General features: G+C 45.5%; 1 protein-coding gene across 1 annotated transcript; it reads right to left on the bottom strand.

Annotated features, from left to right (window-relative positions):
* Positions 1-1,477: 1,477 nt before the first annotated feature.
* Positions 1,478-13,497, bottom strand: LOC144945926 (procathepsin L-like). The gene is made up of 8 exons (XM_078874579.1): positions 13,405-13,497; positions 9,479-9,637; positions 6,225-6,347; positions 5,305-5,463; positions 4,367-4,591; positions 3,599-3,764; positions 2,887-2,992; positions 1,478-1,959 (listed from the first exon to the last, which is right to left on the bottom strand). Exons 2-8 carry the CDS (start codon positions 9,611-9,613, stop codon positions 1,860-1,862), a joined length of 1,014 nt encoding a protein of 337 aa, XP_078730705.1. The 5' UTR covers positions 9,614-9,637; positions 13,405-13,497; the 3' UTR covers positions 1,478-1,859.
* Between the last annotated feature and the right edge of the window lie 372 nt (positions 13,498-13,869).

The raw sequence follows: 13,869 nt of genomic DNA, 5'->3' as shown, positions 1-13,869 counted from the left end.
TTCGCGTCCTCGTCAATACCGGGGCTTCCGCTACTATCATTTCTGATGTGATTTTGCAACTTCTATCTATTCCCACCTCGCGTGTTCGACCAGCTTTTGAGGCTTGCGTTGCGGCTAATGGGGGTAGCATGGGCATCATTGGCCAAGTAGATGCCCATATTGTGATTGGTGATGTCGCTGTGTCGGGGCCGGTCTTTATTTCAAGGTGTACCCTCCTTGCTGGGCACCGACTTTCTTGGGAGGATGCCTGTTAAAATTATTGTAGATCAGGGCTGTTTGAAAATGCCCTCCGGTCCCAAGCTTTATTTTCTTCCGTCCCTGCTCTTGCATTCGTCGCAGTGCGTCACCGTGCAGGCACTAGCAGATGTTACGGTAGAAATTCCGCCGGGTTCACAGATGCTGGTGCCATTGCGTTACCGAAAAGGGATCTGTAACGATGATGCGACGGTCGGGGTCCTTCTGACCCCATCGAAGGCGACCCGGAATCTGGCGCTTGTTGGCGCTCAGACGATCGTTCGATCCGGACAGGCACCCATTTTTGCAAGTCCTGAATGGGGGTCCGGACGACGTGGTTGTTCCTGCCGGTACGGTGCTGGCTCATGCCACCACCAACCTTACGGACCACGACATGGGTGTGTCGCGTGGTTTAGTGGGGACAACTCAGTCCGCATCGGCGTCAGATGATCGGTGGATCGCGGAACGGTGTAGGGAGAATATTCAAAATTGGATTTAAATAATATCTGTATAGTGCACACTACATTGACCCATGTCATTTTCTCAAAAAGCATGGCCACAAAAGGAGAAGTGATAACGTTCCACTTTAGTCTACTTCCTCCACAACAGTTTGTGCGATAACATTTTACACTTCCAGTGTAATGGTATCGTAGTACAAAAGATAGATCTCCCGTATAGTCTTAAGATTGTCGGGACAAGTGCTGTTAGAACGTACCAATGACGGCCAGCACCACACCCGACCGCCTTAGTCTCCCCAGAAGAAATGTTTACACCCGAAACTGGGTACTCGAGACCCAGTCAACCTCGGTGTGGCCCAGGATAAGTCGCTGGTTTCGTAGCAGTGCACTAAACCCACGACGCTACTGATGAGAATATAACCCTCGCCACATCGAGCATGACGGCTCTGGGTACCACCATACATAACCTATACTACTTTTAAAAATGAGAACGAATTGACCAATTAAACATTTTTCAAACACCCTGCCCAAATGAGTGCAATGTTTTAGCTCTTTGCAGCCCGCATTGGAGAAGTCTGCTTGAGTAACAGGAACTAATTTCCAAACAAGACAACACTAAAATCGATACTCAAAGCCGTACTCATTGTGTCGACCGAAGTTGATGGCGAGCTCAACCTTCCAATTGGCAATTTTTTTTACTCATCAATAAGTTAAATCACGCGTTCGACCAATTCCACTGCAGCAAGGCCAGAGAATGAATGCAAACAGACGACGAAATATTTTTTTTAAACATTTTTTTATTTAAGATCAAACAAAACTGGCAATGTTTTAGCAACATGCTAATACAACCTCAAAAAACACAATTGCACTCGCTTCAAGTGTTTCTGGTCCAAGGGAGGTAGATTCATTAAAAAAAGAGGCAATTTTAAGATATTAGCACCATTCCAATCATATCAACACTATATTTTAGACAGTAGACCTTGCATTGAAGTTGGTAGTAATCACCAACACTTGTTGCATTGACATAAAAAGCCAGTGGCTTAACATAATAAAGAGTGGATAAAACTAAAAACTTAATTCTTGTAAAAGAGTTGAACAAACACTAACAGTCTGCTTGCACACAAGTATGTGTGCCAGTGTGCATGCATGTGCAGAGACAGGTGGTTATTACACCAGGGGATAGCTTGCAGCAGTGGCAATGCCACACAGGTTGTCCTTATCACGTGCCATAAGGATATATCCATTATCTCCCCACTTCGTTCCCCAGCTGCGCACGCACACACAGAAAGAAATTCCATCAATTTTACAGAACCCTAAAACGAATAACAAACGTTGTCGTTAGCACGCTCCTGTTGAGGCTGGCACACAGCACCACAAACGGCCACCTTCATTCACTTCCTTCCACCACTACCGTTTAAGGCTGCACCAGGTACTTAAAGGCCTAGTTGAGACGTAGGAGAGGCCCACCAGGAAGGGTTTTGATAACCGCCCGTCATGTGCGTTATCCATGAACACAGGTCGACGAGGATTAGCGCAGTGCTGGAAATATCGCAAAGAAAGCCGCTCACATGCAGAGAAAGGCATTTTCCTTGCGTATTAAAAACAAGGCCAGAGCCGTTAGAGAGCACCGAGTAAGGGCAGCACTGCACACAATGGGATGCAGTGGTTAAAGTAAAACAAATGTATATCCCATGCTCAGGTGTGCACGAGAGAAAGTGTTTACCGTTATAGAGCCCCATGCCAATGTGGAAATTCCACATTGAAGGTATGGTCCTAGCCTATGGATGACCATCGTTGCCATTCAATAGCGTAGTACTCATTATCCCCACATACATCATACTCTTGGAGTCTTCACAAAGCATCTATTTAGCCTATGTATAGTGGGTAAGTTCAGTTAGCAAGTAGATATTTAAAGATACAGCGCATAAACATGCACACCCTGCCACCTTGGTCTCCCCCAGCATTGATGTTCACACCACCATTGCCCCTATGCAGAACTTATTTCAGTCCGGTACCTGCGGTACTCGTGTACAACCAAGCCATCCTAGGGAAGGTCGAATCGCAAATCACAAACGGGTGGAGGATACACGCTGCAGCATTGCTAAGGTAACTGGGTGTAGAGCAGTGTGGCAACCACACCACCTCGCCAGACATGATATATTGCAATGTAGCTGTGATGTTTGTAGCCACGCACCTGTTCTTGACAATCCAGAATTTACGTTCATCATCATCCACACCATAGCCCACAACCAACACGCCATGATCAAGGTTGTCGGAGCAATCGCTGTCACTGTAAATGCCTGAAAATACACCGACAGCACACGTACCCACGAGTCCATGTTACATAATATATAAAATGGGATGGGAGCGAAAACACAAATAACCAAAACGTAGTTCAATAACACTGTCGCCAAAAGGGAAAAAAAAACATGCAATTGGTGCTATTTTTGACCAATGGCCCTTCATGACAAGAGATGGAGGGGCGGACTGCACTAAATGTAACGTCATGATACATATTTTTTCCCCTCTTAGGGAAGTGTTATTGAACACAAGTCAAGTGTCAATGATCTCAAGGAGGCACCCTACGTTACAGGGGCAGAAGGTCAACCTGCCAGCACTAATATTCTGGGTTTGAGTGACCTCAAAATTAGAGTTATTAAGCGTAGCAAGTTGACGACCTTTAAAGGGAGGTCCAAAATCGATCTCTTAAAAATTTGGCACATTGCAGCGTTTTGAACAGCCAAACATTCTGATGGAAGCTCCAACAGCACAGGGGAGCAAAATATCGAACGGATGTCGTGCAGAACACCTTGCAGCAATACAACTGTGGGGAAAAAGAAAAAATCTACGCTGCGGTCATACGAGCGTTGCTTTGGAACTGGTGCCTTCCTGGAGCGGTCGCTCACCGGAGCTGTACAACTGGAAGGATTCGAGGCTGGCGTCGATGCCGACCGACACGGGGCCGACGGAAGCCACGGCGTTCTTGAGGGCCCCCTCGTTCCCGTTGGGGATGTCCATGAAGCCGGTGTCCTCGGCAGCCTTATTCTTGGGGTTGTACTTGCAAACCCCATCCTGCACTCGCGCGCGCCACACGTCGTTAGCATCAGACACTCCGCCCCCCCCACCCCCCGAACATATCGTCTAACCTCAATTATCTTTAAAAAACTAGAAAAGTACTGAAAAATGGCGCAAGTCAGCTGCTGAAGAATGTTCTGGCACATAGAAGCAAAACAATGGGCGAACAACACGTGCCCACCCCTACCCCCCAAGCTGAAAACATTGGAAGGCTATGCCAACCATTTTCAAATTGAAAACCCTCTGTGGCCTTAGAATTTGCATCATTAGCAAGCACCAACTGCTATTACGTCCCCGAAATTGATGGGGTTGGCAATGGAGCACTTCAGGAGGCCAACAAGACACATGAGGGGGGGGGGCAACTTAGCCATCCATAAATCTGGCCACATTTTGGAGCCACGTCCTGTACTCATTTGGAGGCCCTACATGAAAGGTTCCAGACCAGTTCAAATGCCACACCGGTGTTAGTTCCAGTAGAGAACAGACCCAGGTGTGTTCAGATCAGGATTGCAGTAAAGTGCATAACAGACCGGTGTCAACTGGGTATAGACAAGATGCCACTACGACCTGCAGTCACCGACCTCAAACCTATCCCTCACCTTTGCCGTGTACACGTACGACGCCTCAGAGTCGATACCATCATTCTTCTTGATGTAGGTAAAGGCCTGGTCCATGAGTCCTCCACCGCAGCCGTTATTGCCCTCGTCACGAGAACAGTCCACCAGGTTCTGCTCGCTCAGCGACACGAGCACTCCAGTCTTGCGCTTGTGCTGCCCCTCGAGGGAGCCGGTGGCGCTGAACGCCCAGCAAGAGCCGCAGTCGCCCTGCGGAGATAAAGATCACCATTTAGAGCAGTTGTTCCTAACCTGGGGGTGCACGCACTCCCTGGGGTGCGAGATGCCCTTTGTGAGTGCAAGACAGGCCAGATTTTTTTTTAGAAGGTAAATTATAAAACAAATTGAGCACGGGCACCCAAGTAAAACTACTTTGTTACAAACCTCTGTATTTATTCAAATAATATAATCTTTTTACGATTAAGAACCAAAAGGGGTGCCAAGGCTGCAGTAAAGGTTAAGAACCACCGATTTAGACCGACAGGCTTGGAAGAATTAGTGCACAGAGCGAGCACCGCCATTGCAACACAATATGGGCGGCAACAATCCAACAACCATGCCCAGGTCCCCCCCCCTTCGTCTCCCAATCGCTGATATTGGCACACTGTGCCCATCTTGCAAGAGGAGTTCGTGAGGACCCCCCCCCCGCACCACCCCACATCGTTACAACCGATTGCTACATTACCCAGCACATGCAATGTGTAAGTTTTATAAAAGGGAAAGCTGAAATCCACAACTATACTGGGTCGGATGGTCCACCAGCCATGGTGTTTTGAGAAACACCGCCTCCTCTGCCATCTCCTGGCCACCCTCATCCCAGACGGCACAAGAGTCGGGCGTTTGAAGGTTTTATCCGAGCAAGCCGCAGAGACCCCTCAAGCGTGCCGCTGGAATCGCAGGACGTGCGGCAAGCGGTGCGGTACCTGGTTCTTGACGTCGGTGACGTAGCCCTGCTTCCTCCAGTCGACGGACTCGGGGGCCTTGAAGAAGGCGGGCGCCATGAACGTGGCGCCGCGGGAGGCCTTGCTGGTGCCGTTCGAGCCCCTGAGGCCCAGCATGGTATGCTGGAACTCCTCTTTTGTCTGAGCGAGACACACATTGACAAGGGAGAGTAAAAACCAGCGCTTTAACCAGTGCCACCCCTTGCTGGTTATTTGTGCCTACAGCACGAATCTTAAAAAGCTGCTTTTTTATATTTATATAAACAAAGACAAAGATCCCCTGTATAGCCTGTAAAAGACTGTAGGGGCAAGTGCTGTTAGGGAGCACCTATGAAGGCTGGCACGAGGGGGTGGCCAACACCACGCCCGGCCGCCTTAGTCTTCCCAGTGGCAATGTTTACACATAGCACCAGGTACTCATTCGAGGCCGAGTCAACCTAGGCGAGGCCTAGGACCGGTTCAGATAATCGTCACTGGTGTTGACCGTGAGTGGGAATCGAACCCGGGTCACCAGGTTTGTAGCGCAATGTGCCAACCGCTACACTACTGCTCCCCTAAACATAACACATATTACACACCTATATATACACACACCTATATATTACACACAGAATAAGAGCTCTTAGTTGCGGTTTGTAGTCTGCCACATTCATGCAAGTGTTCACTCCCCACCACCATTCACTTGCGAAATCAACATGGAACCCGCTTGCGTAAAGGCACGTCATGTTCTGCCGCAAAACGGAAGTGGGCCATTTTTTTATATTCAGTGGAAACAAACCCAAGTGCATCGATCAGCACAGTCTGACATTTGTCGAGTGCATTCACGACATCGTGGCCACAAAAAGGAACTCCTGTCCAGGTGACCATCTAGTAAGGGATGAGACGAAGATGTCCTGGCTTACCATGTCACTGAATTGGTTCATGCCCATGCGCCAGGTGTGCTTGCCCATGGAGTGCTCCAGGTTGTGCACTGCGATCTTCTTGAGGTTCTTCTCCCAAATCATTCTCCTCCAGCCCTCCTCCCTCTGCACCACAAGAGTCCACAAAACAGATTGTGTTTTTTAAAACGCACCATTTAGAAAAGTCTGAATCCGAAAAACAAGGAGCTGCGATCCAAGCAAAAGCCACACGACGAACTATAGATCCTGGGCTGTTCCCACGTGAATTTGAAGCTTTGATCAGAGTAAACAACTTCTAGGTGCGGCAGGGAGGTTTGCACAGCGGTAACAACTTGTGGCTCAGGACTAAGGGCCGAGATTAAAGTCCCAACTGGGGCCCATTTTTTGTGGAATTGAATGTTGTTCGTTTTGTCCGCATGGGATGTCCCCTCCCAGATTCTCTGGCTTCACCCTCCTTGCCAATAAGCAACCGGTAATGGTCAAAACAAACCGCAATGCTGAGAAAAATAAAATAATCGGCATATTCAAATTGTGTTTTTTTACACAGCAACAATTACCCCATACCCGACCACCACTAGAGAAAAACAGGCAGGACCCTCCTGAGGAAGAAAATAAATTCCTCGAGAGTCCTTGAGGCTTTTCTAGGTAAATGGGAAGAATAATAAATTACTAGAGCCAAGGATGTCGTGTAACACGCGTGGCATCACACCACATGCCACCCCCCCCCCCCATTCATATTCATGAGCGGGTGGATTTTTACACTCGTGAAAGATTTTTTTTTTTCGCAAACTCGCTTTAAGTTAGACATTTCTTTATTGAAAGTGAATCTAATAAATAAATATACGCAGCAACAAAGTGGATTTGGTGTCTTTATTTATTTATTCAGCACTTGAGACAAAAAGCAAGCCTAATTAAATGCTTCTACATTATGGTAAAATATATTTCTCGGTGATTTTCCATACATTGTATCGAATTCCAATGTATTTAAATCGGAGCGACCGAAAGCAGAAGAGAATAAAGTATCAGAGCAGCAAATTTGAACAAATTGAAGGCCAATTATATACAGTGAAGTGGTGTTTTATGACGTAGTTTTGTGTAAGAATCACTACCATTAATACTGCTAGTGAAATGCAGAAGCGTTTGACGACATACTTGTGCAAGATTCACCGCCATTAAATTTACACAGAATAATTATACTCTTCTTGGTTCTTTCGGTCATTCAGACTCTGTCTTCCCGACAGACCTGTTCTCCACCTGAGGACGGCTGCTTGCGTTGTGGCCGAAACGTCGTGAGAATTATTGAATTGTTTTATTTTTATTATTTTATTATTTCTATTCTACGTGACTTTACCGAAAACAGGACCCTGCAGGGTGGGCTGGTAGGAATAATACTTAGTACCGGTACAGGGATATCGACCGGATATAGAGGAGTTAAAGAAAAAATTACTGTATTCTAGTGTAACGTTAATTAAAAAGTGTTTGTTTTGACAAGAAACGCTGTGAGATTTAAAGACTCGTAGTCTTTCATTTCCAAACGATCACATCTGAGATTAATTGACCTTAGATGGGGAAACGCGAATGCATTTACTAGTATAAAGGTGAAATAAAATAGAGGGAATAAACGGCACCTTGGTGCATTTTATGTCGTCTACATAGAGTTGAATAGACGGGCGTTTGGCATATTCATATAACAGTACTACATTGAGCAGTGTTTGTTTGGCACTTCGAGTTTTTATTCGCGCGCATGACATGGATACCGAAAACAACCACGACTTTGAAGACCCCAATGGTTGTCTAGACGCCAACGTTGAAAAGATGCTTGCTGAAACAGAGACCGCATTTGCTGCTGGAACCCTTTACAAACTCGCAGTGAAAAGCGTCGTTTCCATGGACCCAGAACCAACCGCAGTTGGTGCTACTATAACGGTAGCATCGCCACCAAACATGCAGCCAGCAGCTAAATAATCAAAGATTGCAGCACAAGTAGAAATACTTGCGTGTGAATACGATGTAGTGAACATGACAGATGTGGTGAACACGACAGAGATGTGGTGAACACGACAGAGATGTAGAGATGATAGTGAACACGGCAGAGATGTGGTGAACACGGCAGAAATGTGGTGAACACGGCAGAGATGTGGTGAACACGGCAGAACTATAAGCGAGTGAATAGCAGCAGCGACGAGGCCACTCGCTGCCTCTGCTCTGCCGCTGCCGGGCTGCAGATTCAGCCGAGTCAGGCACCACTGCCAATATGCACAACAACAATAAACGTGCTGCGTTTCATCTCTGTGTTAATAAGCCTCCCGCACTAGGCCTCGCGAAGCCTGCCGCACTAGGCCTCGCGCCGTGCTTTTCGTGCACAAATAAGGCGATTAAATGTATCTCGTCTCTGTGTTAATAAATGTTTCTTGTCTGTGTTAAAAAAACGTGCTGCGTTTCAGTAAAGTAATTTTTTTTTAATAAACGTGCTGCGTTTCATCTCTGTGTTAATAAGCCTGCCGCACTAGGCCTCGCGAAGCCTGCCGCACTAGGCCTCGCGCCGTGCTTTTCGTGCACAAATAAGGCGATTAAATGCATCTCGTCTCTGTGTTAATAAATGTTTCTTGTCTCTGTGTTAAAAAAACGTGCTGCGTTTCAGTAAAGTAATTTTTTAAATAAACGTGCTGCGTTTCAGTAAAGTAATTTTTTAAATAAACGTGCTGCGTTTCAGTAAAGTAATTTTGAAGCGAAGTTTAAAGTTTTGCCGTGATGCGCCGGAAGCGACGGCCATCTTGTTTAATTCACAGATCGCAGGGGGAGCGGGCGGCCATCTTGTCAGACAGGGTCATGCCAAGTGTTTGCAGTAGGGGGCGATGTTGATACACGGACGGACGGACGGACAAACGCGGACGGACAAACGCGGACGGACGGATTAATCTATTGGTGGTCTGGTCCACTTCGTTCCTACCAGTATAACCAAGAAGATGAACCCCTGCAGTCACGAAAGCTTTAAATCGAAAAATAATTATACTGTTAAAATTTTTCGTAAAATATTACAGCTTCCGTCCTAGGACGGGCAAAGACGCTCGTGATAAATAAAATCGGGTGCCTGCTGCTGATCACAGCGCCCTCTCAAGCGATGCCACAGCGCCCTCAAGTGACGGTATTGCAGTGCAACAGCTTAATGCGCATCTTCACGCGACTTGGAGTTGGGTGGATGGCCTTTAAACCAAGCAGCAGCGGTGGGCGAGCGTGTGCACACGTGACCACCCTACCTGGTCGTAGGTCTTGCCGTGGAACTCCTTCCAGGACTCCCACTCGGACGACAGCTCCGGGTCGAGGAATGGCGAGGCCACGGCCGCAGAGACCGCCGCCACGAGCCCCAGCAGAGCGACGAGCAGCAGCTTCATCTTTTTACCGTCAGTCAGGACCGGCTGCAAGGCAGGAGGCAATAAGACACGGGGGGGGGGGGGGGGGGGGGCGTTCACGTTAACAATGTGACCCTCATTAGGGAATTAGATGGGCTTAAGGGTTAATATAAGTGGCATGTGTCGGAACACAGAAGCCCACACACAAGGGGGACCATGGGTTTACCAATCTCAGTCTTGGCCACCACGTTGTTTATTATAATATTATTATAATATTATATTATTTTATTATGTTTTATTATTTCCCTTCTACGTGACTTACCGAAAGAACCAAGAAGATGAATCCCTGCAGTCACGAAAGATTTAAATCGAAATTAAGTCTCTAAGGTGCAGCGAGTAAGGGTTGTAGACAATAATTAAATCACTCGCCTAGAAAAAAACAATTGTGAAACTCCTCTTCTTGGTTCTTTCGGTAAAGTCACGTAGAAGGGAAGTAATAAAATAATAAAAATAAAACATAATAAAACAACAAAATTGTGAAACTTTTGGAAGCAGGAATAATTGGTTTGAAAACTTCTTCAGTTTTTGGGGATGTCCGGCATACTGCACATAAAACACGTATAATCGATGCTACTTTAAAAATTATATTTGGGATGCAATTAACGCAAGACGATTATCATCATTTGACAAATGTACCGACACTTTAATATTTCAAATTAAAGTGTCTAAATTTAATCCGGTTCACTAGCTGTATGCTGTTTAAAGATGTGAACATTGGAGAAATAAAAACGCTGCAGGATAAACTGAACCCGTTCATAAATAACAGGCATTAAGTATAAATAGCACACGAAATTATCATGCTACGATGGGGGTCCGTTGCCTGCCGCGTATCCAAGGACTAAACAGTTTTCCTACAGCCAAAGTACCGATGACAAAATGTGCACCATGAATGTTGTTATTTGTGCACCATTCACCAGCCGTCAAATAATGTGTTTACTCAAGGACAGGTGCTGGTACGCACACGGCCACACGCCAACTGGGAACACAATGGGGGTGGGGAGTGACTTGAGCCAGGCATCTGGCACAAACAAAGGAGGCTGCCATCTGCATACGCATTTATTATGGATAGCGGTGGATGCTTGTTGCTAGCCGTATTGAAGACGTTTGCAATCACGAGGTAAACATTAACACAGGCTTTAGTTATGCGATTTAATCATTCATCCGAAAAGGAGTCAAACCACAACAAACAAGGCATTACAAGGGGATGATGGCTCAAAAGTCGAAAAGGTATTAAAAAAAATCTCACTTTCTGGACTGCCATGCCAGCCTATTGGGTCTCGGTTTTAAGAGCACAACACCATCTGTGTGATCCATCAACTATTGCTTAAGCAGCGCACAGACGTGCAAACACCCATTGTTGTATTCTTAGGTTTTTTCGGTAAAGTCACGTAGGTAAAATTTTCAAATTAAAATTATTAAAAGTAAAATAAAAATATTTTATTATATTATTTTTTTTATTTTCTTTTACTTTCATTAATTTAAATTTTTTACCTACGTAACTTACCGAAAAAACCTAAGAATATGAATCCTTGAAGTCACGAAAGCTTCAAATCTAGAACCCATTGTTGTTTTAGTATACCGTAATGGGTGTATTTTTTTAACAATACCAAGCAGCAAATAAATCTTTAAAATGCCACAATTCAAAAGCGGCCCCAAATCGATTAAGAGCCTTCTGACGCCGTTTCGCATTGTATCGCGAGTTAATAAGCAACGTCCGACGTTTTCTTACAGGTGCTGGGTATCTTCCAAATGAAACTACAAACAATTACAATTTCTTTTTTGAGACGGATGGAACTTTAACAAAAAAAACAGTACGGAATTAACCCCGTGAGCATTTAAAAAAAAGTGTTGTGTGGCAAGCTCGCACACAATGGGGCTTGATGTCCCACCCCCCATCCCCTTTGTTTGTGGGGCACTGCTCCAAAAAGAAAGGACTTTGTGGTGAACAGCTGGAATTCTATCCCACCCACACCCACCTCCATTGCACGCTCCGGCCATTTTCAATTAAGATTCTTGGGCACGAAAAACAAAAAAAGTGTCGGTGGACATTCGCACAAAGGGCGATCAACAATTCTGTGGTCCAATTTAGTAGCAGCAGCGGTTGGCACCACACCACGTTGGGTTAACTATAATTTTCCCATTGCTGTTAATTTTAATTACTGGCAATTTAACCGCAATGTATGATAATTAAAGCTCCATCACCGAGGCGTTGTTGACACTGCCTGCCTTGTGTTGACTAAAAAAATAAAATGGCGAAATGTGTAAAACGCAAAAAAAAACAGAATCAGTTACAAATTTTCGAAAAAAATCCAGAGAATCGCCACATTCAAAGCTGGCTCCCAAGCGCCTTCCACAGATTAAAATAATCGCTTCCCGGCAAAGTTAATTGTATCATTACCGATGAAGCTGCGAGTGAGGAGCGATTTTAGGGGGGGGAAATGGGACAAAGGTCATCTGGGTGGCGATGGAAGGCCTTGCTTGCTGGGACCTCAAGCGAAATGCAGTTTAAAAAACGGGACCGTTTATTCATTAAAAGCCACTCCTCGTGGCTTTCTGCGTCAGCAAACAGTATTCCTTTACCCCTGGCATTTATTTTGGCGACGTAGACAAAAAATTCTACGAAATTAACCGAACAGATGCCAACCACAAGCTGCTGGCACAAACGCTTAGAAAACACATTACAAAAGCGGTCGAGAATGTTTCTACAGTTAAACCCAATGTTACTGAAAATAAAAGCATATCCAAGAGGGTCGTATGGCTGATGGATGTGTAAAGTGGTTTAATTTTTACGTAGAAGGGCAGATCGAGGCACATTGCTTGATGATCGTCGTTTCGAGTCTCAACAAAAGTTAAATATTAGTTTGTTCCTTGAGATGCGGCTACACCTAAAATGCCAAAAGGGATGTATACAGTACCTTCTAACCGCACTTCGTGGAGGTAACCGATGTAAAGTCGATAACGTTTATCAGGACGTATTTTTTGCCATTAAAAATATATATTAAATGTATTATTTAATTTATTTATTTCTCTTTATACGCGACTTTACCGAAAGAACCAAAGAGTAATTCCTGCAGTCACGAAAGCGACGTTTCTAAAACGGCACAACTACGACATTTGTACGAGCCACCATGATCCAATATGCAATATACGAGGGTCATTTTGTCCCAAGTCGCAATTATGCAGAGTAAAACACTTTTAGGCCGAACAAGCAAATAAAGTATCCCAACTCTTAACGTCTCTGGATGTGCCATGAAGCGGGTTTATGAACAATTGTCGCCTATTATATTTAATGCTTTTGAAGGCAATGTTCGTGACGAATTTTTTTAAACCCACAAGAGATTGCATCTATACTTTTACAATGCCTCGTCTTAGTGGTATATATAAAAATAAATATATATTTAGGTATAACGTATTATATACAAGACATCATATTTCTGAGCCAAAGGAGCACAGGAAAATAAAATGCACCTCCTTCCCCATAATCAGTCTCCACATATAAAAAAAATCATCCAAAAGATTCAGACACACACACAGCCTTTGATGAGAGTGCAAAAATTACAAAGGCGTAGATTCAACACTTAGCATCCGTGGACCGATTTCGACATAAAAGCGTGTGCCTCGTTGACGAACTACACAATCACACATGTAACCAGCATGGCCAAGTTAGTAGCATACAAAGCACGTGGTCGACACAATGGAACAGCGCCACTTAAACAAAGCACCCCCCACCCCCAATCCCTTGGTGTTGCTTGCAGCCAGCACGCAGCAGCTACCTTGGAGCAACGTGGAGGATTAAAGCCCAGCGAAGACGGCGGCGGCACAGCGAAGTGGTGCTGTAGAGATTTCACGTGCGAATTGAGCCGCCTTTTAAGGGCTGCGGGTGAAGCGCCGCGATTGGTCCGTTCCCCCGGATCGACTTCAGGGGGCGTGGTAGCCGAGTCACGAGTCACGAGACCCCATCGGAGTGACGAGATGATGAACAAACAAAGACAAAGAAGCCACGAGCACAACACAATGGTGGTGGTGGTGGGGGAGGGGGGTGCCACATGTTTAAGTTGTCACGACAAACACACGCAACTTCTTGGTTCTTTCGGTAAAGTCACGTAGAATGGAAATAATAAAAATAACACGTAATAAAATAATTCTCACGACGTTTCGGCCACAACGCAAGCAGCCGTCCTCAGGTGAAGAACAGGTCTGTCGATAAGACACCTGAGGACGGCTGCTTGCGTTGTGGC

This window comes from Lampetra fluviatilis, chromosome 39 (genome assembly GCF_964198595.1).
Source record: "Lampetra fluviatilis chromosome 39, kcLamFluv1.1, whole genome shotgun sequence".
Classification (NCBI taxonomy): Eukaryota; Metazoa; Chordata; class Hyperoartia; order Petromyzontiformes; family Petromyzontidae; genus Lampetra; species Lampetra fluviatilis.
The sequence above is the reverse complement of the archived record's forward strand: the minus strand, read 5'-3'. Positions and strand labels throughout refer to the sequence as shown.

Excerpts from the sequence above, each read along its gene's own strand:
- LOC144945926 (XM_078874579.1), bottom strand. The coding sequence starts at position 9,613 with ATGAAGCTGCTGCTCGTCGCTCTGCTGGGGCTCGTGGCGGCGGTCTCT. Across the intron at positions 3,765-4,366 it reads CGTACGTGTACACGGCAAAG|GATGGGGTTTGCAAGTACAA; the intron begins GTGAGGGATAGG and ends GCGCGAGTGCAG. Across the intron at positions 1,960-2,886 it reads TTCTGGATTGTCAAGAACAG|CTGGGGAACGAAGTGGGGAG; the intron begins GTGCGTGGCTAC and ends GTGCGTGCGCAG.